We start from the raw sequence: 26,988 nt of genomic DNA, 5'->3' as shown, positions 1-26,988 counted from the left end.
CCCGACTCCCTGTCCTTCCGTCGGCCTGTCCATCACTCGTCCTTTCCCCGGGAGGCACCCAGACCCGCGGGCGTCCGCACACTCCCCCCAGGGGTTCCCACACCCGGCCTTGCCCAGAATTCTGTCTTCATTTCCTTTTTATAAGGTGAAATTTACATACAGCGAAACTTACAAATCCTCAGTGTGCCACAGTCTGGCTGATTTTAGACAGTACGTGGAAGAGACTTTTTAAAAATTATAATAGTTATGTATTTATCTGAACATGTGTTAGGGAAAAACCCTTACCTGTTTTCCATGTATGATAGGGGCACGAAGTTTCCTTTAGCAATAATGTAGGCAAATGAGCTTATATAAAGGGCTGGGAGGAAGGGGAGGGGAGTGAAAGGGAAAGGAGAGAGTGATTCCCAGTTAACATATTATTAACTCCCCGCTTCCACGGTTATTCCCTGAAGTCCTGTTTGAATAGCAAAAAGAAAAAAAGGAAGAAAAATCAGAACCAGCTCAAGTGTGCTACAGGGCACTGGCCACAGGAAGGGTGTGTGTGTGTGTGTGTGTTTTCCAATCATTATGCATCTTCGCCCGACTCCTTGAGCCTGGGTTTGTTCCTGTGAACGCAGCACCCAGCACAGGGCCGGCAACACAGTAGGTGCCTAATAAGTGTTTCATGCGTTCACGAGTGTGCCAACGGTTTGTACGCACTGTACAAAAATAACGGTTCACAATAGGAGGAAAAATTCCCCTTCTCCGTGTCGCCGCTACCCAGCGAGGCACTGACAAGCCAACCACAGTGTTTGTTAATTGACAAACGGGACAGCAGCGGAACTAGAATTCCGAGTGCTCTGTACGGGATTTACAGCAGTGGTAAGAGTAAAACTGAGCATGCGCAGCACACCAGCCATATGCACTCATAATTCTCCGTCCGAAAGCGTTTGCTAGGTGCCTCGTTAGCGCAGTAGGTAGCGCGTCAGTCTCATAATCTGAAGGTCGTGAGTTCGATCCTCACACGGGGCACAATACTTTTGTTTGCTGTCCTTACAACCCCACCCAAAAAAAGCGTTTCGTTTGCTGGTCAAAGTCCCGGGCTGAAAATAAGGGGAAAATACTTATCTGAGACGAGTATCCGGCGACCTGGTGAACCTGGTAAGAAGAACTCCCGCCAAGTCCACCCTCGCGCTGCGGCCCGAGTGCCCAGGAAAGAGCGCTTGTGAGGGCCTGGAGCAGCCCCCGACTCCTCGACCTGCCCTCGCCCTTGCCCTTGCCCTTGGGTACTGGCCGTCGCCGGGGGGTCGCGCACAGCTCTGGGTTAGGGCGGGAGTCCGGGTGGTCACAGTCCAGGACGGCGCTGCGAGCGCGGCGGGGTTCAAGGCCGTCTAATGGAGGAGTGACTGGGAACACTGTGTGGGGCGGCGAGGGGGCTGCGGGATGGGTAAGCAGTATTGATGAGAGGCCAGCGGTGGGCACCGAACCTATCTGGAAATGGCAGGTCATGATAGGGTCTGGGGAGAGGGGTCTCAGGGAGGTCATGCAGGCGCTGGGCTATACCATATGCCGGGAGCTGTGTCAAGACTGCATCTGAAACAGACGCTGCAACTGCGGTCCTCTGGTCACCTACTACGTTCTTGCTAACCCAGCCATTCTCAAAGATTCATCTCCCTTCTGCCCAGGTCAAATAGCGAATTAAATTACGATGGAATAGCTGTAACTAGCCCTTCATCTTTCAACTCTTTGCTGGTGGCATGATTCTCTTCAGTTTCCTTGGGGATTTTTTTTTTTTTCTTTTTGAGACAGGGTCTCGCTCTGTTGCCCAGGTTGGACTGCAGTGGCATGGTCTTGGCTTACTGCAACCTCTGCCTCCCAGGTTCAGTCAATTGTCCTGCCTCAACCTCCCTAGTAGCTGGGACTACAGGCAGGTGCCACCACACTCGGCTAATTTTTGTATTTTTAGTAGAGGCAGAGGTTCACCACTTTGGCCAGGCTGGTCTCGAACTCCTGACCTCAGGTGATCCGCCCACCTCGGCCTGCCAAAGTGCTGGGATTACAGGCGTGAGCCACCGCACCCAGCCCCTGGGGATCAGGTTTACTATCCTGGTAAGGAGGACTTTCCAGGGGCTTTCACTTGAATCTTTCCAGGATAATAGCTCTTACTCAATGGATCTTAGTGCCAACGGGGAGATTCTGCCATTTTTCACGTATGTTTATTTCAGTGATATATTCAGGTACTCAGAAATAACCACAGGTTGGTTTCATGGCCCTATTCACCCTCTGTAATTCAAACTTTGCTCAAGATTCCTTTGATCAACTGACCACCGTGAGTCCTGACTTTCACTGGTAGGCCACGGTAATTAGTGTCAATTCGGAACCCATGTTCAGTAATCCCTGGGAGATATGGGTGTTTTCTTTTCCCTAGTTCACAACCCTTCAAGTAAATGGCAAGAGGTTTCTTTGGGAAAGGGTCAAAGAATACTCATAAGCACGTATATGTGGCGCTGCTTCAGGGTCCTTCCTCAGGGAGACCTGGCCTCCCCTTCAATCCAGAGGCTTTGGATCTGGGAATCATTTTCACACTGGAAACTGAGTGACAGGTTTAACGCTCCATAGTGATGACTTGAGTCAGTTTTTTGGCTACCAGGTCTGGAGTTTTTCCTGTTACATATCTCAAGCAACATTTTAGTAGGCTACCTATCGATTTCATTCTTAGCGACAGTGTAGTCAATTATCAGTAGCCAAAAATCCTTTAATACTACTACCGCCCTGCTGCCCTTTACTGTAAATGGTTGTCTGGTAATTCAATGCTGCTACCTGGCCTCTGCTGCCTCCATTATCCCCACTGAAACCAGGGAGCACATCCATGGTGGTGGGATCTCTCATCGTCACGTCTTGTTGCATGAGCCACCACAGAGCTTTTCAGGTTTGTAGGTGCTCCCTTGCTCAGTGCCTTCATAAAGGAAGTTGCGTTTGGACCCAGAGCATGGCACTGGGAGGTGAGTGAGGGGGCCAGATGTGATCAATCCACCCCTACATTCCTACTTCCCTGAGCCTTTGGATACCTGCATCCACATCATGCAAGGGAAATTCTGGCATCTGTCTCATTAGATAGAGGCCAACATTGAGTCCACATTCCTGTTAACCAACCAAGTAAACTGTGGAGCCACTTTCAATGGCATGAGCATGGCAGTTATCAATCATCTCAGGTCTGCAGCGATGCGCTGGGCTCTTGAGGCATTTCTCCTTACAATGCACATGATGCTGAGCTGTCAATAGAGGGTGCTGAGGGACACTGCAGGAGAAACAGGGCTTCTCTTCCTTGCTCCAATGTTCTGTTTGGCTTACTCTTGCCTCATGGCCCACCAGCGGTGCGTGTGCATGGGGGACATCTAGCCGTGCTCTGCCCCATGTGCCTGGTGTGCACAATTGCTTTATGATTTCACAGTCCTGGCCCAATGACCATGTCACTGCAGTCTTCCCAGTCTGGACACTGGAATGTTCCAGGCCTCACGCCGGCAGTAGCACCCTGATGCACTCTGAGTACCTGCCTGCTGGCCTGTTTGCCTGTGCCTGAGGGTGGTTTCTCGTGGCCCTCTGGATATGGCCAGCCTGCACACCACCCTGACAAGCGGGGTCCTTATGCCCTGCCTCCCTGTGCATTTTTACCAGCCTCGGATTGTCTGTGCCCAGGAGAGTTGTTTCCTGCTGCCTGGGGACTTGGACTACCCCTGGCCTGGCTAAGTCTGAGACCCTCCCCAATATCCAGTGGTCTGCAACCACACCTTCTTTGACCAGGTGTGAACCTAAGCCTGGGGGAGGGAGGAGCCTCCCTTCCAAGTCGGTCCTTCCTTGAGTGCTCTCCTCAGTCCTACGTACCCTGTAGAGTTCTCTCTACATCTTCATAGTTGCTCCCCATCATAGTTTAATAAGTCTTTACATTAAACTTTCCTCATCCAAACAACTGTGTGGTTTGCTTCCTGACTGGACCCAGACTGATACAATGAGATTAAACGTTAAATCCAGACTCTTGGATAAGCACACCCATATTAATAAATTAAGCCTTATGCAGTCCTTGTAGTCAACTGCTATAACGACCCCCATGCAATGGCTGTGGAAAGACCTTTAGCAAATGCTGAAATCTTGCTCAACCTGGGAGAATTCATACTAGAGAAAAACTCTATGAATGTAAATAAATTCGAAAAGGCCCCTAACCAACTTAATAACTTATTTAGCACCACTGAATTCATATTGGAAAAAAACTTTCCAAAAGTAGCCAAATGTGGAGAGGGATTTAGCTGAAGCCCAACATTTAGCCAACATTGCAGAATTCACACCACAGAGAAACTTTATGGATGTAATAAATATGAAAAGGCCTATAGGGACCGCTCTTCTTTAACAAACTCAATGGAGTAATGGAGAGAAACTTTTTGAATGTAGCCAAGAATTTTAGCCAAGTTCAGTCCTTATTCAATTCCAGAGAATTCACATTATAAAGAAATTGAAGATTGAAGATATAATGTCAAGAAGCAGGAAGAAATAATCAGAAATGTATTTTATATATTTCATTAAATGTGATAACCTTTGCAATACCAACCAAGCACATATGACTGAGGCGCTTCAACCAAGTATCTGAAATCTGCTAAGGCAGTGATTTTCTCAAGATTATCGGAGAAATGTAGGCTCCGAGAGAACTGGAAGCATGTGATAAAAAGAACTTCATTTGGGTGACAGCATTCATAGTGCACTTTCACTGGATGAACAGGAACTTTTTTCAAAAATTAACTACTGCAGTTCTAGATATAAAAAAGAGGGTTTTGTATGTGTATGTGGTAGGTGTAGCTGCAAAACAGACCTGACTGGGTATAAATCCTAGTAAAAGAGGACCTGAAATAGAGGTAAAAAACTGCAATAGACAGCTGTTTCTGGGTGGCAGAATCACAGAATTTTAGAATTTTGATGCTTTCCGGTGAGCAAGCAATTCTAGTCTACCAAAGTTTCCATCACACTCTACGTATTCTATATCCTGGGATTCCTGTTGTCAAAAAACACACACCAGCTTGGTCCATGCAGGCATATGTTTGCAGCCACCTAAAAATGTATGGAAAACTAGGCTGAGGAAGATACTCTTGGGAAACCAACGCTGTGTGTAATGCCAGGATATCATTTTAGAACTTTGCTTATTGGGCAAAAGAGAGCACTTTGCTGAAAATATTTGATTAACCATAAGATTATGCTTCGTGGCACCAGAGAAAATAACTACTACTACATATTGTACACTTACTACGTGTCAAGCACTGGGCCAGGAACTTTTTAGGCCTGACTTCTTTTTTTTTTTTTTTTTCAGACGGAGTCTCACTCTGTCGCCCAGACTGGAGTGCGGTGGTGTGATCTTGGCTCACTGCAACCTCTGCCTCCTGGGTTCAAGCGATTCTCCTGCCTCAGCCTTCCGAGTAGCTGTGATTACAGGTGTGTGCCACCACACTCGGCTAATTTCTGTCATTTTAGTAGAGGAAGAGTTTTGCCATGTTGGCCAGGCTGGTCTCGGACTCCTGACCTCAAGTGATCCACCTGCCTCAGCCTCCCAAAGCACTGGGATTACAGTTGTGAGCCACCACGTTCCGCCTGCCTGATCTTACTTAATCCTCATATCAAGTATTTCTACCCTCCTTTCAGAGAGTAAGGTTCGGGAGGTCACAAGCAGCCCCATTGTGGAGCTAGGAAGCGGAGGGACGGAGGAAGAGCAGTCGGTGCTGCCAGAAGAAGTAGGCAGAGGGCAGAAGGAGCTGGGCCAGAGATGAGATGTTGCGAGTCCGGTGGGGTCCCTGACAAAGAGGAGGTCCCGCTGGCAGAGGCAGGGGTGGGCAGGAAGGTGCTGACAGAGACCACTCCACGCTGCTGTGCTCTCCACCTGCTGCTGAGTTCTCTCTCAGTCCAGGCTATAGAGCTGTTGAGATCATTTCCTGTTCTTGATTTCTCCATTCATCTTCAAGATAAACCTTTATCAACTAAAGTTACTGATGTTTATGCCGGTCCCTGCAACCTGAAAGCTTAACACAGCTTTAACCATTTCTAAAACATTTTTATTGTAAAAAGTACAATAAGCCATTTATAAGCCGAAAAGTATCAGAATTAAATAACACATAATTTTTATAGACACATTTTTCTGTACAAAGGGCTGATCTTTATAGGAATTTTAAATAAATAATCTAAAAATCAGTGTCACTGATTGCAAAATAGGTCTCTCTCTCGACTGTCTCAAGCTGACGTGCCTTCTATGCAGCCAAAAGATGAGGGGTTTGACATCTGTGACGAGCCTGGGCAGTGAGTCTCTGACGAAGATTTCTCACTTTCTGGATAAGATTCTGTTCTGTGGTGTCCCATTCTACTGCTCTTCTATTTAAAGAAACTTGAAAATGAAATTTAAAATGTAGAAAAGCTGAGTTTTCTGATGTTAGCAATGATACAGCATTTATTTTAAAGATAAATGTGCTGTAAAAATAAATAATGAAATGCAATTCTAAAACCTAAATTTTACATATTACCTGGCCCTAGGTGGTTCCATTTACAAGCCAAATAATTATTTGTCAGACTGAATGAATGCTAACAGAGAACTTCTCTGCTTTGAAATACTTGGGATATAAACAATCTTAAGTTAGAAACAAAGCTGGTCTAAGAGAGAATCTGAGTTTTTGCAATGGTAAGCTTCCTCACAATGATGCTTAATGGTACTGAGAAAAGGTACTCCAAGTCATAATACTGTGAAATATATACCATGACTATCTTTCCAATAAATTAATACAAATAAATAAATCAAATGATTTTTAATATTGGCTAATACCAGGAAGGTTCAGAATCAAGATTAAAATACTACAATATGTCCAAGTATGAGTGTTACTGATTTAGAGGGGCTAGTAAACACTGGATTTTTTTTTTTCAAAAAAGCCCTTAAAAATATACTTCTGTGAAATTTAGTTACACATTCAGACAGTCAGTCAGCTTCAATTTCTGAAAAACAGTTTTTCCTCCCAAAGAAATCCAGCTTTTATGCTTTTGTATTTTGCTGCCAAATAACGTAAGGTTACCAAATTACCATTTTAAAATTTAGAATTATCTAGTTAAAAATTTAAGTTTTGATATGTCAGAATAGAGAATAGCTGAGAATCTCTCATACTTCATCTGACTCTTGAATGATTTTTGGTTTAATTCATATTCTGGTACAGAATTTATAGATGCATATAACAATATGAGTTAGCAAAAATATTTTACACAATACTGGAATCTCCTGACTTGGAATGAGGCATATTTCTTATAAAGCTCTTCTTTGTGGGACATTGTATAAAAGTTTGTTCTTCCAAAAGAACTCAGAAGATCTTGTTAAATTCTGCTTCATCTATATGGCAGTTTTATTGAAAAAAATTAGTTGAAAGAAAGTCTAACTTGTCTCCTCTTCCCTTTTAAGAATAAATTAATACACTTTACTGGGAAGACTGTTAGCTTCTTTATGGATGGCCTAATGCTGTGACTACATTTCTGTAAGATGTTTCTACCCTATCCCTTCTAAAAAACCCAAAACCTTCCAATGAACCACATCCAGGGATCAAAAGTCAGCAAGAAGCCATTTGCCTTTGGCAGTTCTACTGCTGGTAGGGCCCAGAATTCCATCGGAGTGCCCAGGGCAGACGCATGTTTTCAATGGTTGCTGGAGGGAGCCCAGCCCAGATGAACAGAGTCAAGAAAATTCAACTATGCAATAGCTTTGAAAAACAACGCTGAGATTTTCTTCACAAGGATGTCAAAATAGTTATGAATCTCATATTATCAATCTAGTTAGAGACTTCTGTTAGAACCTCCAACTATGTTTTTGGGCAGCAGTGCTGGTGCTCAAGAAATGGAGCGGCTGTAGTGGATTCAGCACATTTTCTTTTCTTGGAATTTGGTCTGCACCCAGTTTTCCCACTGGGAAATATGAGAGAATCTTGCTGCCTCCCTTTTAGGATTTTCATTATCAGTGCCCTGGGAAAATGGCATCCACATGCTATAAACATAATTTACATTACAATTTTGCTTAAATATTGTTAAATTTAAAATGGCAGAATAATTTTCTTATCAACTTACTCTGTGTTGAGGGATGCATTTCAGAAGAGTCATTTAAATGTGAGGTTCTAGGCAAACAGCTTGAGTCCTCCTGTTCGTTTTGGAACCTGGGTTCTTCTGTTATAAAAGTGAGGAGATCAAGATGATGTTTGGGAGTGAGTAGAAAGGCTTACTAATTCCAAATGGTCCCTAGTAAGTTAAAATCACCAAGGATGGCTAAAAACTCCTTTCTTTTCTATTTTAAGAAGAATGCTGTCAACATTCACAAGGCAAGGAAGTGTCATTAGTGAGAATTAAGAGCTGAGCTGATTTTTGTAAAACATACTTCAAAAACACTTTCAGCTAAAACAAAAAGCCGACAAACTCAAACATATGGATATTAAGATAGAGATTACGAAATGTGATTAGCAAAGCTTCCCTGGAAACAAATTATGAGCAGATCACTACTTTTAGCCAGGCAGGGCCTCATCAAAACATTCAGCCAATCAGAGCCAGCCACAGGCAAGTTTTACCTGAAACCTTCTTAGAGTAGCAGGCAGAGCAGTGCCCTAGCAACCATTGGTGCCTCCCCGTACTTTTATCAACTACTCTCCTCATCTCAAAACTTACACTCACCCTCAGCTGTGTTTTTACTGTTTCCTAACTCCTACAGCAGCACATCCAATATGACACCAAGGTGATTTTAAAAACATTTGCATCCTGACATTGCTTATAACGGTCCCTTCCTTTCTACTCCCACCACTAACGTCTAAGCCTCCATGTGGGAGTCTCATTGAATCGGTAAGATGTCTGCCTTTTACCTCTCTAAAAAGCTTTAGATAATGGTTTTAACTCACAGTTTTAGTTCAATGAGTCATTAAGGTAATGTGACTAATCACCAAATGACTAATTTGAACTGGTGGGGGACTGGAATCTAGGAGTCATCTTCAAACATCTGAAGGGCTGGACATGGTGGAGGTAGTAAACATAGCCTGCAATCTGCACTGTTCAGAGAACAGAGAAAAGAAAAAGCAGATTGAACTATTTTACTAAAAAATAACACTTCTTTTTTTTTTAGACGGAATCTCACTGTCACCCCAGGCTGGAGTGCAGTGGCGTGATCTCGGCTCACTGCAACCTCCACCTGCTGGGTTCAAGCGATTCTCCTGCCTCAGTCTCCAGAGTAGCTGGGATTACAGGCGCGCGCCACCATGCCCGGCTATTTTTAGTAGAGACGAGGTTTCACCATGTTGGCCAGGTTGGTCATGTTGGCCATGTCAGCCAGGTCGAGCTACTGACCTCAGGCAATCTACCCGCCTGCCTCCCAAAGTGCTGGGATTACAGGCGTGAGCCACTGCGCCTGGCCAGAAATAACTTTGAAATAAAATACTTGTAGCAAATGGACTAAGGTCATGAGCTTCCCAGTCTACCAGCATTTTGGCCCAAGCAGCCTGGCCACTGCTACACCTGCTGCACAGGTAAGATGGGAATCAGGTGTGGTTCCTCAGATCTTTTTGTTTCTTTATTTTTCAGAGACAGAGTCTCACTATGTTGCCCAGGCTGGTCTTGAACTCCTGGGTTCAAGCCATCCTTCTGCCTCAGCCTCCCAAATTGCTAGGATTACAGGCGCCACCGTGCCCAGCCAGACCTGAGATCTCACAGCTCCCTCTCATCTGTCCTCCAAAATTCAACCTGCCCACTCCTGTTCAGTTCATCTTCCCAAAGGGCTATGTTGTAAATATTATCTCTGGTCAAACAACGAATGATTTCCTTTTGTCTCCAGCAATGTTTCAAACACTAGCTGGGGAGATTCACCCGTGAAACTTTAAAACAAAAATCTAGCTCCCTAGTTTCTACCCTAGAGCTACCGACGGAATTATTACTATTATTAGACCTACTGAACGAAATCACTATTGGTGAGGTCTTGAACATATGTATTTTTTGAACATGTATAGGGTTTTTTTTGTTTTTGTTTTTTTTGAGACAGAGTCTCACTCCGTCACCCAGGCTGTAGTGCAGTGGCGAGATCTTGGCTCACTGCAACCTCCGCCTCCTGGGTTCAAGCGATTCTCCTGCCTCAGCCTCCTGACTAGCTGGGATTACAGGTATGTACCACTACTCCCGGCTAATTTTTGTATTTTTAGTAGAGACAGGTTTTCACCCTATTGGCCAAGCTGGTCTCAAACTCCTGACCTTGTGATCTGCTCATCTTGGCCTCCCAAAGTGCTGGGATTACAGGAGTGAGCCACCATGCCTGGCCCAAAAATATCATTTTCTTAATGGTAGGTGATTGCCTCCTGGTTTTAGGATTAAATGAATCTGATTAAATCTATATACCCTGATTAAGAAAATGACTGACAGATCATTCAGTCATAAACTTAAGACTTTTGAAAACTGGATGTTTATTAATCAAATTCTCTCCAGTGGTGAAATTTAGCAAGGTTCAAAAATATACATGGTTGACTGGTCTGACAAAAAAATTTAGTTAGCATGGAAGGAAGACATCATGGAGGCAGAGGGACAAATGTGTAGGAAAACCACTGATGAGGAAAGCTTTTTTTTTTTTTTGAGGCGGAGTCTCACTCTGTCGCCCAGGCTGGAGTGCAGTGGCCAGATCTCAGCTCACTGCAAGCTCCGCCTCCCGGATTTACGCCATTCTCCTCCCTCAGCCTCCCGAGTAGCTGGGACTACAGGCGCCCGCCACCTCGCCCGGCTAGTTTTTTGTATTTTTTAGTAGAGACGGGGTTTCACTGTGTTAGCCAGGATGGTCTCGATCTCCTGACCTCGTGATCCGCCCGTCTCGGCCTCCCAAAGTGCTGGGATTACAGGCTTGAGCCACTGCGCCCGGCCGCCTTTTTTTTTTACAGTTTCTTACCTTTCTCTATTTCTACATAGATAGCTCTCTAAATATTTTCTATTTGTATTTCTAAAACAAGGGTAAGGCTGGGCATGGGGGCTCACGCCTGTAATCCCAGCACTTTGGGAGAGCCAGGCAGGAGGATCACGAGGTCAAGAGGTCGAAACCATCCTGGCCAACATGGTGAAACTCTGTCTCTACTAAAAACACAAAAATTAGCCGGGTGTGGTGGTGGGCACCTGTTATCCCAGCTACTCGGGAGGCTGAGGCAGGAGAATTGCTTGAACCTGGGAGGTGAAGGTTGCAGTGAGCCGAGATCACACCACTGCACTCCAGCCTGGCAACAGAGTGAGACTCCATCTCAAAAAACAGACACACACACACACACACACACACACACACACACACAAAATCAACAGTAAGTGTGAGAGGGTGAGGGAGAAGTGACAGCTCCCATGGTTGTTATCTTTTGTAAGCCGGTTTTAAATATTTAATTTGTGCAGGGTCACATTCTACTCTTCTCCACCTCCCCGAAGTACTCTTGGTGCTATCTGGGACCACTAAATCTCAAATATGAGCAGTAATGAGGGGTTTTAAAAGCAGGCATGATTTGGCCTGGTGAGGTATAATTCCAGCACTTTGGGAGGCCAAAGTAGCCAGATCACTTGAAGCCAGAAGGTCGAGACAAGCCTGGGTAACATGACAAAACCCCATTTCTACTGAAGATTAGCTGGGTGTGGTAGCATGCGCCTGTAGTCCCCGCTATTCAGGAGGCTGAGGCAGGAGAATCGCCTGAATGCAGGAGGCAGAGGTTGCAGTGAGCCAAGATCGTGCAACTGCACTCCAACCTGGGCAATGGAGTGAAGTTCTGTCTTTAAAAAAAAAAAAAAAAAAAGTAGGCATAATTAAACGACCTAACCTATATTTTCACTTTTCAAATTTGTGAAATGGAAAAGTAATGCACACAAGCATATTCATGAAGCCAAAAACTGGAAAGAATCCAAATGTCCCATCAACTGATGAATAGATTAAAAAAAATGTAATATCCACACAATGGAATATTATTCAGCAACAAAAAGGAATGAAGTGCTGATATACACTACAACATGGTTGAATCTCAAGACATTATGCCAAGTACAAGAAACCAGACACAGAAGACCATATATTACATGCATTTGTATGAAATTTCCTGAATAGGTGAATGGACACGAGGTAGTGAGTGGTTGCCAAGGGCTTTGGGGAGTGAGTGGAAATGGAGAGTGACTGCTAACGGGTACTGGGTTTATTTTGGAGTGCTGAAAAATGCTCTAAATTTTCTTGTGGTGATGGCTGCACGACTCTGTAAGTGTATTTTTTAGTACATGATAATATAATGCCATTGAATAATACATTTTAAGTAGGTGAATTAGGCTGTGTGCGGTGCTGGGCACTCCTGTAATCCCGGCACTTTGGGAGGCTGAGGCAGGTGGATCACCTGAGGTCAAGAGTTTGAGACCAGCATGGCCAACACGGCGAAACCCCATCTCTACTAAAAATACAAAAATTAGCCAGGCATGGTGGCCTGGGACTGTAATCCCAGTAACTCAGGAGGCCAGGGCAGGAGAATCACTTGAATCTGGGAGGTGGAGGATGCAGTGAGCCGAGATCGCGCCACTGCACTCCAGCCTGGGACACAAAAGCGAAACTCTTTCTCAAAAAAAAAAAAAAAAAAAAAAGGTGAATTATAGGGCATGTGAATTATGTATCAACAAAGCTACTATTTTAAAAAGCAACGTATTCACATTATAAAAGGCAACAGAGTAAAATAAAAGTGCCTTGTTAACTGTACTCTAGAATTTTATGGAAAACTTTTTTTTTTTTTTTTTTAAAGAGTTGGGTCTTGTCTGTTGCCCAGGCTAGAGTTCAGTGGCATGATAATAGCTCACTGCAGCCTCAAATCCCTGGGCTCAAAGAGATCCTCCTGCCTCAGCCTCCAGAGTATTTTAGAGTTTTAAATTATAATTTTGATTTTTCAGTTGATGCCACTATAAGCCTTGTACTGAAACCTAATGTTGGATCAGATCCTATGAGAAGTTTCCCTGTGGTACTTGAATATACTGTTGTTCTGAGGACCAGCTTTTGGCAAAGCACATATTTTACCTTGGAGCAACAGAATCAAACAGAACTCCATAGGACAGTCTGCACAAACTTTTTCCTCCATTGGGACTCTGTTTTTCTAATAGTCCCACCTCAGCCCACCCTTTCCCACCAAAAATACAGTAACCAGTGATTACCTTTTACTTGAGCAGTAGATTGACTAGAAGTGCCAAAATACATCCCAATAATTTATTCATTGGCCAGGCGCAGTGGCTCACGCCTATAATCCCAGCACTTTGGGAGGCCAAGGCGGGAGGATGGTTTAAACCCAGCAGGTTGAGACCAACTTGGGCAACATAGTGAGATCTCATCTCTACAAATAATTTAACAGATTAGCTGGGTGTGGGGATGCACGCCTGTGGTCCCAGCTAGTTGGGAGGCTGAGATGGGAGAACTGCTTGAGCTCGGGAGGTTGAGGCTGCACTGAGCCATGATTGCATCACTACACTCCAGCCTGGGTGACAGAACAAGACCCTGTCTCAAAAAAAAAAAAAAAAAAAAAAAATCATAATAATAGACCCTACTAAAAGAATAAATCTGTAACATCATGGAGAGAAAGGCCTCTCAGACACTCACCTTTATGACATGGATTTTCAGCATGTTCTACAGCCGCATTTATCTCTTGCTTTAAAAACCACTTTCTAGATGCATCTGAAAGAGCAGACGCTTTCTTTGCTGATCTCAAACAGAACTCTTTTCCTTCAGCTTCCTTCCACTAAATTCAAATAAATGGAAAAAAAAAATTACGTAAAAAGTATAGTAATACACATCTCACAGTGGAATGAGCGCCTTCTGTCTTCTCTATCCACTTTCCTTTATATTCCCACGGCAAGTAGGATCTGTTTGGTGTTATGGTAATCGGGGTGCCTGTGTTGGCCCAAGGCTATTAGGAGCCTTGAAAGCAGAGGCAGGTTTTATCCAACCCGCAGTACTACAGAGTGCCACAAAGCACACAACTCTATCCCAATAGGTGGTGAAATAATAATGCATTTCAGTAAGTTTCAAATCTCAAATCTTATGAGACTAAGCTAGGTTTGTATTCGTGGCAATTGCATTTTATTTAATTTGAATGCTACATCTTAATAATAAAATCTACAAAATTCAGAGAACGAACTCTTTGCCCAGCTCTCGTCCACGTGATGACTACAGGGAAGTCAAGTGATCTCTATTCACCCCTATTTTCTTCTCCATAAAATGGGAAAATAATAATCTTAAAATTAGCTCAGAAGGTAACTAAAATAAATTTAAAATTCAACTCCTAAAGTTTGCCAAAATTCTGGAAAAGCTACAGCTTTTACATGGAAACACATTATTTTTATGTTATAGAAATAATGCATTAAATAACAAAAACTTTTAAAAAATCACAAAATAGGAGGGCAAGGAAGGATCACAGATATCCATCCCTTTCACGTTACTGATGAGGGGGCTGATTCTGAGCAGCTTCCCGAGGCCACGCAAGAGTCGAGTCAGCTTTACAACACAGGACACTAGACATAAGGAAGGATTTCTGCAGAACATGAAAGGCCCTTACAATGATACTCAGTCAACTCTCAAAAATACCATTTTACCCAAAGTCCAGCAGCAGTGAATTTCACACAGTCTAGCCCTAGTGTCAGCAATGTTTATGTTGAGAATGTGAATTTCCACCCCAGTTTTCCTGAGAACAGCCTCAGGGTCTGGGTATTTACTCCCACCCTCTCCAAGCCCTTCTTTCCTGTCCTAGAAAGAAACGGCTATAAGATAACGCTCCATGCCACTGGGGATGGGGTAGGAGGACAATGAATCTGGAATAGTGACTTGAAGGAAATACACTGTAAGAAGCCAGCTTTCAGAATAGACACTGTGATACAGCAACAGAGAGAAGCAATTAAGCCAGGTATCTAGATCTTGATCTTTCCCCAGCTCCTCAGTGTCCTTACAAAAGTCCACGGTACTTGCAAAAATATCTCCAGAACACAGATCCCAGAGTCTTTGGAAGGATCAACCAAAAGATACACACGTGTGACATACACTATTAATTACCTCCTCGGACTCCATTCTTTGATTCTTCTTTAGGAATAGAATCTTTTGTTTTTATTTTTAGCTATCCTATTAACTGATAGGAAAAGAATCTTAATTTTATTTGGGATGATAATGCTCCCTGTGAAGAATATTATTTTTCTCAGCATCCTTTGCTGACAAATGTGGCTCGAAATATGATGTGGGACTCCTGGAAAGAAGTTAGAAGGGAGTGTGACTCAGGTGGGAGGCAGAACATTCACGCTTGTGTTCTCCCTTCTCCCTGCTGTCTGCAATGTGTATGTGATGGCTGGAACTCCAGGAGTCATCCTGGATGGTAAGGTAACCTTGAAAATGAAAGTCAAGGCTGGGCGCGGTGGCTCAAGCCTGTAATCCCAGCACTTTGGGAGGCCGAGACGGGTGGATCACGAGGTCAGGAGATCGAGACCATCCTGGTGAACACGGTGAAACCCCGTCTCTACTAAAAAATACAAAAAACTAGCCGGGCGAGGTGGCGGGAGCCTGTAGTCCCAGCCACTTGGGAGGCTGAGGCAGGAGAATGGCGTGAACCCGGGAGGCGGAGCTTGCAGTGAGCTGAGATCCGGCCACTGCACTCCAGCCTGGGCGACAGAGTGAGACTCCGTCTCAAAAAAAAAAAAAAAAAAAAAAAAAGGAAAATGAAAGTCATACACTAAGAAGACGTGCTGAAAGAGGACATTTCCCTGATAACGTTGGAGCCCCAGTACTAACCCTGGACTCCCCACCTCCAGACTATGTATCTATCCTGTTCATAGTCATTGTAGTGTGGGGTTTTGTTACTAGCAGCTACATACCATTTCTACCTATTCAGCATCTTTTACATTGTAAGTATAAAGAATGAGCTAAATTAAAGTACTAATATTATTCAAGCAGCCAGAACAAAAATCCAGGAAGTTGAGAAATTGAAGCACACTAATGTAAATGAGAAAGACGCTTAATCATTTTTTGGTAGATGTATTAGATGACTTCTCTGACAAACACCTATTAAAATCACATTATCTTTTCCAGCAAAAACGACTTGGTTTGATGCTTTTGTCATTTGACTCTGTACTACTTCAAAATTTCAGTGCTTAGGCTGGGTAAAGGGGCTGACGTCTGTAATCCCAGCACTTTGGGAGGCTGATGCAGGGGGATCGCTTAAGGCCCGGAGTTTGAATTTTGAGGCTGCGCAACCAAGTGAGACTCTGTCTCTTTAAAAAACAAACAAACAAACAAAAAAAAACCAATGCTTGATATAATAAAAAGCTGATAACACTATTTTTACCTTCTTGGCTTCCTGCTCCACCATTGCATTTAATATCTCTATTTCTTTCCTTCTGTTTTCCCTAAGGAGTTTGGCTACTTCCTGGTAACATTTGTTTCGTTGTAGATCATCACATTTTTGTTTATGTAAAGACTGAATCTGCCAGTCAGTATTTAGGCAGGCTTGTTCAGCCTTTGCCAAATTTTCTTTAATCATCTAGGAAAAAGTTATACATTTCAGAAACAAGGTCAGACTGCTAACATACAAAATGAAGGTATAACCATTCAATGTATCCACATGTCTAGGGCGGTTGTTCATAACGCTGGCTGCATATTAGCATCACCTGGGAGTGTTTAAAATAAGCTGATGTCTGGGCCTCACCACAAGCCAATTAAACCAATCACCGGACAGCTGAGTACTGGCACCTTTAAAAAACTCTTCAAGTAGAAATTAGCTGGGTGTGGTGGCGGGCGCCTGTAGTCACAGCTACTCGGGAGGCTGAGGCAGGAGAATTGCTTGAACCCAGGAGGCGGAGGTTGCAGTGAGCTGAGATCGTGCCACTGCACTCCAGCCTGGGTGACAGAATAGGACTCAGTCTCTATATTTAAAAAAAAAAAAAAAAAAAAGCTCTTCAAGTGATTCTAATTTACAGCCAAGGTTAAGAACTTATCAGCTAGGGGCTGGGTGGGATTCAACAATTTCCATGTTTTCAGCACTCTGAAGAAGAGCCCATTTTAACAGACTGGACAAAAGCCTATTAAAAAAAAAAAGGAATATCTTGAGGAAATCACCTAAGAGACTGTTGTAGAACAGAAGGTATCTACTGTACACTATTCCTGGTTTTCGGAACAGGAGCAGACCGGTACACATACCCATTTAACATTTTGTTAAACAGGTAATAGAGAAAGCTCTTCTTTGAAAGTCTCAAGTTCTATTTCAATTCACTTAAGTCAGCATTTCTGAAAGGGTACTCCATAAGAAATTCTCTGAAATACGTCTGGGAAATTTTCTTAAATATTCACAAATGTACAGTATCCTCAAATTTGGCATGAAAAATACCTCACTTTAAGACAGCATTTCCAGTACTTATTTGACCATCCCCCATCTTATTGAATAATAGTTAATAGTCCACACAATAGACTTGGAAGTGCTGGTTTACATACCAGGCAGGGACCTGATGCTTTGAACCTAATCAACTCAGGGACAATTTCAGAGGCAGAACATAGAAGGACAGTGTAATTTGTAAAGTCACTATTCCTTTGTATTTTCTTCTAAGTCACTATTCCTTTGTATTTTCTTCTAAGTCACTACTCCTTCGTATTTTCTTGTAAGTCACTATTTCTTTGTATTTTCTTTGAGGAAATTCCTTTGTATTTCCTCAAACTGTAGGAAAAAGACATGCATATGATTGTCAGTGAAGTAAACATCCTATATATAAAAGGAAGCAATGTGAGATTCTAGAACTGTGACAACTGAAGCAAAGAAACAAACTAATTCAACTTTACAGAGTTTAATTTCGATTTTGTTCTCTTAAGAGGGTGACATGAAAATTTCTCTTCTGCATATATACTAAATGGATCGTATTTTTACCTTCTGAGTTTTCTGACTCTGTGTTTCACCTGCTTCTATCAGCTTATGAAACATGTGTTCTTCAAGATCCACTTTTCGTCTATAGGCATCTGCATCTGCTCGCATTTCTTTTGCAACAGCTGCTTGATTTTCAGTAAGATTCTGTTAAAATCATTTGTAAAAAAAAAAAAAAAAATCACTGATTTATATAATCGTAGAATACAAAAACAACTTTTTTCAGAATAGTAATATGCACACAAATAAAAGCTGCAATCATCTAATTTTCAAAGTAAAATGCGAAGACTGGAGATATCAGCAAAAATGGCAGAGTAAGGACCCCTGGAAATCCTCTAATCCATAAAAGCATTGAGAACATGGATTAAAAAAAAAAGTCAAAATGAACTTTTTCAGCATTCTGGAAATTAACCAAAGACTTGGAGCTATCTGGGGAGCATTTACTTATAAAAATGGCTGAATCTCAGTAAAAACAGCTAGCTCTCTGACATTTCATCTTGCATTTTTCCTGTTCCCACCCCACTCCCAAGCTATGCATTAGTCTTTTTTTTGTTTTGTTTTGAGACAGAGTCTCACTCTGTTGCCCAGGCTGGAGTGTAGTGGCATGATCTCAGTTCACTGCAACCTCCCCCTCCTGGGTTTTCAAGTGATTCTCCTGCCTCAGCCTCCTGAGTAGCTGGGATTACAGGTGCCCACCACCAGGCCTGGTTAACTTTTTTTGTATTTTTAGTAGAGATGGGGTTTCACCATGTTGGCCAGGATGGTCTCGAACTCCTGACCTCAAGTGATCAGCCTGCCTTGGCCTCCCAAAATGCTGGGATTACAGGTATAAGCCACGGTGTCTGGCCTATGCATTAGTCTTGAAAACCAGCAGCCTGGAAGCCAAGCAAAATGGGGTTGGACAGAGCTCCTTCAAACCACCATTGCTGGAGAACTGTCATTGTTTGAGTTGTCTGGTGGTTCCCTGAAAGACCACTCCTAAGGCTGTCTTTTTAAAATCTCACTCAGAGCTCACCTAGTGTAGAATAGTCTTATCCCTGGGGAAGTTGTTGAAAACAATTAGAGCAAACTGTTGAGTATCTTGGGTGCTTGGGGCAGTGGATCTTGGGAGAGCAACCAATAGGCTAAGCAATAAGCTTAACAGGAAAAACTGGAGAATCAGATGTCCACAGGAGGCTTAAAAAATCTCGGATAGATTCCTGGAAGGTCATGTGCATGTGTAAGGCTGTGCATATGCTAAGGGCTGTATTCTCAGACCTGAGAAAGACCTAAGATCTCACACTTCTGGTTAACTCTGAGGTTTTGCATAACCAGGAAGTGGAATCTAAGAAGTAGAAACTGCCTAGCTGAGTGATAAAGGCGTGCCCTAACATGCACACAGAGCTCCTCAACAACTACTAGAAGCTTACTGGTTGAAAGAATCTATTAAAATCTCTGTCCAATCATTTGCTGACCCCCAAACTACCTGAGTAGAGACATCAGTGGCTATATACAACAAAAGATAGGGACTTTCAAAATTAGTTCAGAAAAGTCACTAAGCAAAGAAACAAGAAGAAACCCTGGGGTGGGGAGACAATCTTATTTCCAAAATTGCCACATTATGTGCCAGACGGTCCCATAGTTGACGTAATGATTTTCTTATTTTATGATGGGTCTATCAGGGCGTTACATGAATTTTCAACTTACAATATTTCTAACTTACGATGAGCTTATCAGGACATAACCCCATCATAAGTTGGGGAGCATTGTATTCAAAATGTCTAGTTTTCAACAAACAATCACATGATTGTTTGAAAAAAAAACAAGAAATATAGGACAGGCATAGTGGCTTATGTGTATAATTCCAGTACTTTGGGAGGCCAAGGTGGGAGGACTGCTTGAGCCCAGGAGTTTGAAACCAGCATGGGCAACATAGCAAAACCCTGTCTCTATAAAAACTACAAAAATTAGCGGGTTGTGATGGTACGCACCTGTAGTCCCAGCTACTTGGGAGGCTGAGGCAGGAGGATTGCTGAAGCCTGGGAGGCAGAAGTTGCAGTGAGTTGAGATCATGCCACTGCACTCCAGCCTGGGCAACAGAGCGAGACTCCATCTCAAAACATAACTTCCGTTGTAGGAATGCCGCAGATTAAAGTTATGCACTCCTATGGATAACTTAAATCTTCTCATGAAGAAACAACAGCCAAACGCTAATTAAGGGACATTCTACAAATTATCTGGCTTACATGTTTCAAAAAATATCAATGTCATAAAATACAAAGAGTCAGGAACATCTCTTATTTCAAAGGAGACTAAAATGATGACAACAGAACAATGGATGAGAGCTCAGATTTTATTTTGCTCTAAAGGACATTTTGGATACAATGGATCAAATCTGAATAAGGTTTATATATCAGATCACCTTATGTTAATTTCTGATTTTGAGAACTGTACTGTGGTTATATAAGAGGACTCCTTGGTCTTAGAAAATATACACTGAAGTATTTAGGGGTAAAGGAGCATCGGGACTGTACCAGTTCAGAAAAACAAGTGTATGTTTGTGTGTACATATGTGTATAGGTAGAGAAAAAGAGGAAGAGAAAGCAAATTTAGTAGAATGTTAGTGTTTAAAAATCTGAGAGACAAATATCTGGAAATTCTTAGTATTTTTATTGCAAATTCTCTGTTAGTTCTAAAATTATACCCTTCAATTGCTACTATCCTCCACTCCTAAAGAAAAGATAGTAAAAAGTAAAGTTTAGCTTAGTCCACATGAATTACATCTAATTCCAAATCATGGGAGACTCAGCCAAACTATAAATCCCTTGCTCAGTTCTAGAAGAAATTCAGTGTGGAGACTTTAAAAGTGTTATAGGTGTAAATGGATGCTATATGGTTTAAATCTCACCTAATATGGCTATCAAACATATATGTTACGTATTATGAATTCACAGTTATCACTAATTTCAAACCAAAAGTATGACTCTTTTTTTGAGACAGGGTCTCACTCTATCACCCAGGTTGGAGTGCACAATCTTGGCTCACTGCAGCCTCCGTCCCCCAGGCTCAAGTGATCCTCCCACCTCGGTCTCCTGAATAGCTGGCACCACCGGTGCACACCACCACATTTGGCTATTTCTTTGTATTTCTAGTAGAGATGGGGTCTTGCTGTGTTGCCCAGGCTAAAAATTCTGACTTTTTATGTGGGTTGAAAGAAGTGAAAACTTACAGTTTCAACACTAAATGAGTAACAAAACATTTTTCCTAAATAATAAAAATTTATATTAACAAAGCTCCTTTTTTACAGTGTCTTGAAAACTGAACAGTAAGTACTAAGCAGATATTTGCTGATTTAACTCCAGAAGATTCCAATTTAAAATAATTTACAGGCCAGGCGCGGTGGCTCATGCCTGTAATCCTAGCACTTCGGGAGGCCGAGGTGTGCAGATTGCTTGAGCCCAGGAGTTTGGGACCAGCCTGGGCAACAAGGTGAAACCCTATCTCTACAAAAAACACAAAAATTAGATAGGCATGGTGGCACATGTCTGTAGTCCCAGCTACTGGGGAGGCTGACGTGGGAGAATCACTGGAGCAGGGGAGGTGAAGATTGTAGTGAGCTGAGATGATGCCACTGCACTGTAGCCTAGGTGACTGAGTAAGACTGTCTCAAAAATAAATAAATAAAAATACAAATAAAGAAAGAAAGTACTTTTAGCTCCTGACTGATTTACCTTTCAGGATCCTCGTGAGGTATTGAGATAATTTTGTAGTCACTATTACATAATTACAGGAAAATTTAGTAAGTTGGTAAAAAATCCTGAGGCAAAATCTGGGGCCTACATCTGGTGCTTCAGACACTAGACTAAGCTGCTAACAGAAACATGAATTAAATAATTACAACAAACTGTACATTCAGACATTTTGGCTACCTTACAATCCTGCATGGCACTATATTCTGCTTAAAAAGTGAATAAAACGAACGCTAGAAAACCATGAATAAATACAGTCTAAAATGGGTTTATACAAACCCTGCTTTTCTTTTTTTTTCTCTGGAGATAGGGTCTCGCTCTGTTTGCCCAGGCTGGAGTGCAGTGGTGTGATTATGGTTCACCGTGGCCTCGAACTCCAGGGCTCAAGTGATCTTCCTGCCTTTGCCTCCTGAGTAGTTGGGACTACAGGTAAGCACACCCAGCTAGATTTTTTAATTTTTGGTAGAGATGGGGTCTCACTATATTGCCCATGTCTGGTCTGGAATTCCTTAGCTCAAGTGATCCTCCTCCCACCTCAGCCTCCCAAAATGCTGGTGTTACAGGTTTGAGCCACTGAGCTTGGCCAAAACCTGCTTTTCTTATGTTGGAAATAACTGAATTATACCTTCTCATAAAGTCTCTTTTGTGATTCTAGTTCCAGCTGTCTCATTTCTAGGTCTCTGGCTGTGGCAGCAATTTCTCGATCTCTCATATATACCTATGGCCAAACAACAAACTGTGAATACCAAAAAGAATTTACAAAAAAATTTTTAATATATTTAGTAATCCTGTAATCTGAACGACCTACTAACAGTATTTAAAATAACAGCAATCGGGTTTTTGAAACCAGAGTAGCTGACAAAGATTAATACTCACTGCAGAATCTAGGAATAATCTCTCAGTTAAAGTGAAGTTTAATTTAAAAATAAAAAGCACAATACCATATGCCCATCTACTCAGACTGGAAGAACACATAGCAGTTCTTACAGTATTACAGTAACCAATATCATGAGTTAGAAAAACTTAAGCAATTTAAATCTGGGGTAGATAAAAATATAACATTTATTTAATGCTCTTTTTGACTAAACTTCTCTACTTTTATAAGTTTGGTTTGACAATTACCAATTCTAGGTTTAAATTTCTTGCAGATGGTTCGACCTATGTATGTTCTGCTCCAAGTGAATTAATTTAGAGTTCGCCTATTTCCAAAATTTGATTAGTTGGAAGCTTTTTATTCCTATATACTAGAGGGTTTGCATATGGGATATGGCACTCTCTAGAGACTCTCAGAAATGATCTTAGATATAAGGTGAAATGTTAGATATTGTCATTATGGTAAAAGACATGCTATCAAATACCTAAAATAGGAGAAACAGTAAATGAGAACATAGTTGGATGTGCAAACGTATATATCCAAAGGCTAAAAGAGAAACATGGACCAGGACCAGCTCAATTTAAAGAGGTTATTAGGAAAGGAGCTAGCTCAAAGGTGGGGGGAAGCTTGATTGTATGAACTAAGAACAGTAATAATGACAGAAAGTGGAGGAGAGGTGTGGCATAGCAAATCACACTTTTTAGGAATTTCAATTACTGAGCTCTTTTGCTTATGAATTTTCAGAGATAGAAACAGCTGTGTACCACAGCAAAAACCGATCGGCTTTGCTTGCTGCTAACAGATGTTCACGGTCACATGTACTTGTCATTTCAGATTCAAGCAGCCTTTCCTGCTAGAGCCTGAACCATGAGACGAACTTTTGCGGTTCGGCAGGGTCAGAGCACAACATCAGAACAGGCGGCTGGGAGGACAGGAGGCTGGAAGGGTAGGCAGAGGCCAGATCATGTTGCTGAAAGGAGTTTATAGAATTCTTGGACCAAAAAGTGCCGCCTCCTGTTTCAAAGGGGTTTGGAATAAAGAATCAGAGTTCTGAGCTTACTTTGTGGGAAGAACATATACTTTTCTACAGTAATGAAATATCAATCTCATTTCACTAGACGAGAAAATTAAAAGAAATCTTGGATTTTGAAAACCAATTGAAAATTAACAAGCTTTAAACAAAACAAGTATGATGCTATAAAGAGATAATAGATTTCTAATACATACAAATTAAAAATACTTTGAAAGACTTAGGCCAGGTGCCTGTAATCCTAGCACTTTGGGAGGCTGAGGTGGGCAGATCACTTGAAGTCTGGAGTTCGAGATCAGCCTGACCAACATGGTGAAACTCCGTATCTACTAAAAATACAAAAATTAGCTGGGTGTTGTGGCAGGCACCTGTAATCCCATCTTCTCAGGAGGCTGAGGCATGAGAATTGCTTGAACCCAGGAGGTGGAGGTTGCTGGGATTGCACCACTGTACACCAGCCCAGGTGACAGAATGAGACCCTGTCTCAAAAAAAAAAAAAAAGGCTTAAAAAATACTTAGTATTTTATCAAAACTAGGCTTGAAACTCTAAATTAGTGCATAAATTCAGTGCAATCCTAATAAAAATTCCAATGGGATTGGGAGAGGCGAGAATTCCAAAAGTGGAAACAATTCTTAAAGTCTATTTGGAACGATAAACATTTGAGAATACTGACAAAAACTCTGAAAAGGAGTTTTTGAGTGAGAATTAGGACTAGTTAGTAAACACTTCAAAGCTACTGTCATTCAAACAGTGTGGTACTGGCTTAGGAATAGAAAAAGCAAGGAAGGAGATCAAGTATGTAAGATAATTTAATATGTAAAAACCATCGGTTGGCAAATGACTTGGCTAATAGTCAGCAAACGGTGTTGGGACAATTGACTTGCCTTTTGGAAATAAGCTAACCTGACAGAAAGTTCAGTCTAACTTCACAAAAAGATGGACAAATGATACAAATATGTAATGTGTAATTCTACAAATGGAAGATAAGTAACAGAAAAGATACTTAACCTCACTAACAATAAAAAAAAGGCAAATTAAAATAGACTATTTGTCATCTATCTGCTTGGCAAATATTAAGACTGATGCAGTACAACTGACTATACTAGGGGATGGGTACTCTTACGGTCTTAAAATAGCTTAAGCCATTTCATTTTTAGAGAACAATTTGGCATAATTTAGAAGTTACTTAACAAAAGTATGTGTGCAAGTAAAAAGACTTTTATGATGTAGCATGGTTGTTATTTGCAAAACACTGCAAATAACCTAAATGTCCAATAACAAAGGATTAAATAAGCTATTCATTCAATGGAATATTATACAACCACAAAAAAGAAATAGATACACATAACAAATATGAAAAGATATTCAACATATGTAATTTTAAAAAGCAGGTCACAAAAACAATGTATAATGAGAATAATCCCATTTTTGTATAAATATAGGAAAGCATGACTATAATTACTCCTCTATCTATAGAACATACCTGAAAGGCTATATAATTAACCTTTTCTTTTTCTGAGACTGAGTCTCGCTCTGTCACTCAGGCTGGAGTGCAGTGGTGTGATCTCGGATCTCGGCTCACTACAGCATATGCCTCCGGGGCCAAGCAATTCTCTGGCCTCAACCTCTCGAGTAGCTGGGATTACAAGCACCTGCCACCAAGCCCAGCTAATTTTTTTTTTTTAGTAGAGATGGGGTTTCACCATGTTGGCCAGGCTGGTCCTGGACTCCTGACCTCAGGTGAACCGCCTGCCTCAGCCTCCCAAAGTGCTAGGATTACGGGCATGAGCCACCGCACCTGACCAATTAACCATTTTTTTTTTTTTTTTTTTTTTTTTGAGACGGAGTCTTGCTCTGTCGCCCGGGCTGGAGTGCAGTGGCCGGATCTCAGCTCACTGCAAGCTCCGCCTCCTGGGTTTAGGCCATTCTCCTGTCTCAGCCTCCCGAGTAGCTGGGACTACAGGCGCCCGCCACCTCGCCCGGCTAGTTTTGTTTTGTAGTTTTTAGTAGAGACGGGGTTTCACCGTGTTAGCCAGGATGGTCTCGATCTCCTGACCTCGTGATCCGCCTGTCTCGGCCTCCCAAAGTGCTGGGATTACAGGCTTGAGCCACCGCGCCCGGCCCAATTAACCATTTTTTAAAAGTGTTTCTCTGGGGATGATATGAGGACTGATGGAGAAGGTCCATTTTTAATTCTATATATTTTGTACTGGAAATTATTTTTTCACTGGCCACAGATAATTTTTACATGAAAAAAGAATATGTCCCCTAATTAAAAATTAACTGCCAGGCGTGGTGGCTCACGTCTGTAACCCCAGCACTTTGGGAGGCCAACATGGGCAGATCACCTGAGGTCACAAGTTCGAGATCAGCATAGCCAAAATGGTGAAATCCCATCTCATGAAAAATACAAAAATTAGCTGGGTGTGGTGGTGCGCACCTGTAATCCCAGCTACTTGGGAGGCTGAGGCAGGAGAATCGCTTGAATCCGGGAGGTGGAGGTTGCACTGAGCTGAGATCACACCACTGCACTCCAGCCTGAGCAACAGAGTAAGACTCCATCTCAAAAAAAAAAAAAATTAACTTAATGGCTAACTGATACTGATATTTCTATTTTTAGAAAAACAGTCACTAAGGACACTTGACTAATTTTCCTGGCATTTCTTAAATATTTAGCCATTCATGAAATACAAAAGAGAATGAGAAAAGCCGAGGGGAAAATAAAATTAAAGGGGCTATTTAGTATTCATGGTGGACTCTAAGAATATTATTTAATTTGAAGGTGTTCATTACATTTAAGTGAGAGTAAATGGAGATGACGTATGAGAACTAAGGTAAGAATAATAAACCTTTCTCCCAATTTCATCATCCAGTCTTCTTAGTTCCATTTCCTGTTGATCTTGCTGAAGCTTCAGAAAACGCCTTCTTGCAGCATCTTGTAAGTGCATTTCCTTTACTTTCAGCTCTCTTTTCACAGCAGCTAGCCTTAAACACAAAATACATCAAGTGGAACAAATAAAGCAATTCCTAATATGACATAGTTTTTTCATAACAAGTCTACCATGCCCATCATTTCAATACAATTGATATCCTTTATCTGAAAGAATGCCAGAACTGCTCCACCATTACCAAAGATGATGTACACTTATGCTTTGAGAATTTTAGCAGAAAGCTCACCGGCTCAGCTCAATAGTTCCTTTTAACCCACACTCTAAATCTGTTACATAAAGTTCCGTCTAAGAATATGAATCAATAAACACAGAAGTGAGTTTCCCAACAATTGGGCTTAGTCTCAATGTTTACCCCATAACTTTACTTAATTTACACATTTTACCTTATTAACATACTTTTATGTATTTATTTTTAAGTTTTTTCTTTTTATTTTTTAAGAGACAGGGTCTCACTATGTTGCCCAGGCTGGCCTTGACCTCCTGGGCTCA

The 26,988-nt window shown here is 41.9% G+C and overlaps 1 protein-coding gene and 1 non-coding gene across 12 annotated transcripts in view; one reads left to right on the top strand and one right to left on the bottom strand.

Annotated features, from left to right (window-relative positions):
* The first annotated feature begins 938 nt into the window (after positions 1-938).
* TRNAM-CAU lies at positions 939-1,011 on the top strand. The gene has a single exon. It is a non-coding gene; the product is annotated as a tRNA-Met (tRNA).
* A 5,032-nt stretch (positions 1,012-6,043) lies between these two features.
* Positions 6,044-26,988, bottom strand: part of TBC1D31 (TBC1 domain family member 31) — a 79,194-nt gene continuing 58,249 nt past the window's right edge. For 3 of the 11 annotated variants that reach the window (XM_023224507.1, XM_023224555.1, XM_023224536.1), the window contains 7 exons: positions 26,398-26,533; positions 22,269-22,361; positions 17,922-18,062; positions 16,353-16,547; positions 13,628-13,766; positions 8,101-8,196; positions 6,044-6,391 (listed from right to left, as the gene is read on the bottom strand). In XM_023224507.1, the coding sequence (XP_023080275.1) occupies positions 6,258-6,391; positions 8,101-8,196; positions 13,628-13,766; positions 16,353-16,547; positions 17,922-18,062; positions 22,269-22,361; positions 26,398-26,533 (934 nt within the window). In that variant the 3' untranslated portion in view covers positions 6,044-6,257. The remainder of the gene's footprint in view (positions 6,392-8,100; positions 8,197-13,627; positions 13,767-16,352; positions 16,548-17,921; positions 18,063-22,268; positions 22,362-26,397; positions 26,534-26,988) is intronic. The other 8 variants (XM_023224546.1, XM_026454592.1, XM_026454593.1 and 5 more) reach the window with 4 other exon arrangements.

The sequence above is a fragment of the Piliocolobus tephrosceles genome, chromosome 7 (genome assembly GCF_002776525.5).
Source record: "Piliocolobus tephrosceles isolate RC106 chromosome 7, ASM277652v3, whole genome shotgun sequence".
In the NCBI taxonomy this organism is placed as follows: domain Eukaryota; kingdom Metazoa; phylum Chordata; class Mammalia; order Primates; family Cercopithecidae; genus Piliocolobus; species Piliocolobus tephrosceles.
Note: the sequence above shows the minus strand (reverse complement) of the source record. Positions and strands in the feature narration are given on the sequence as shown.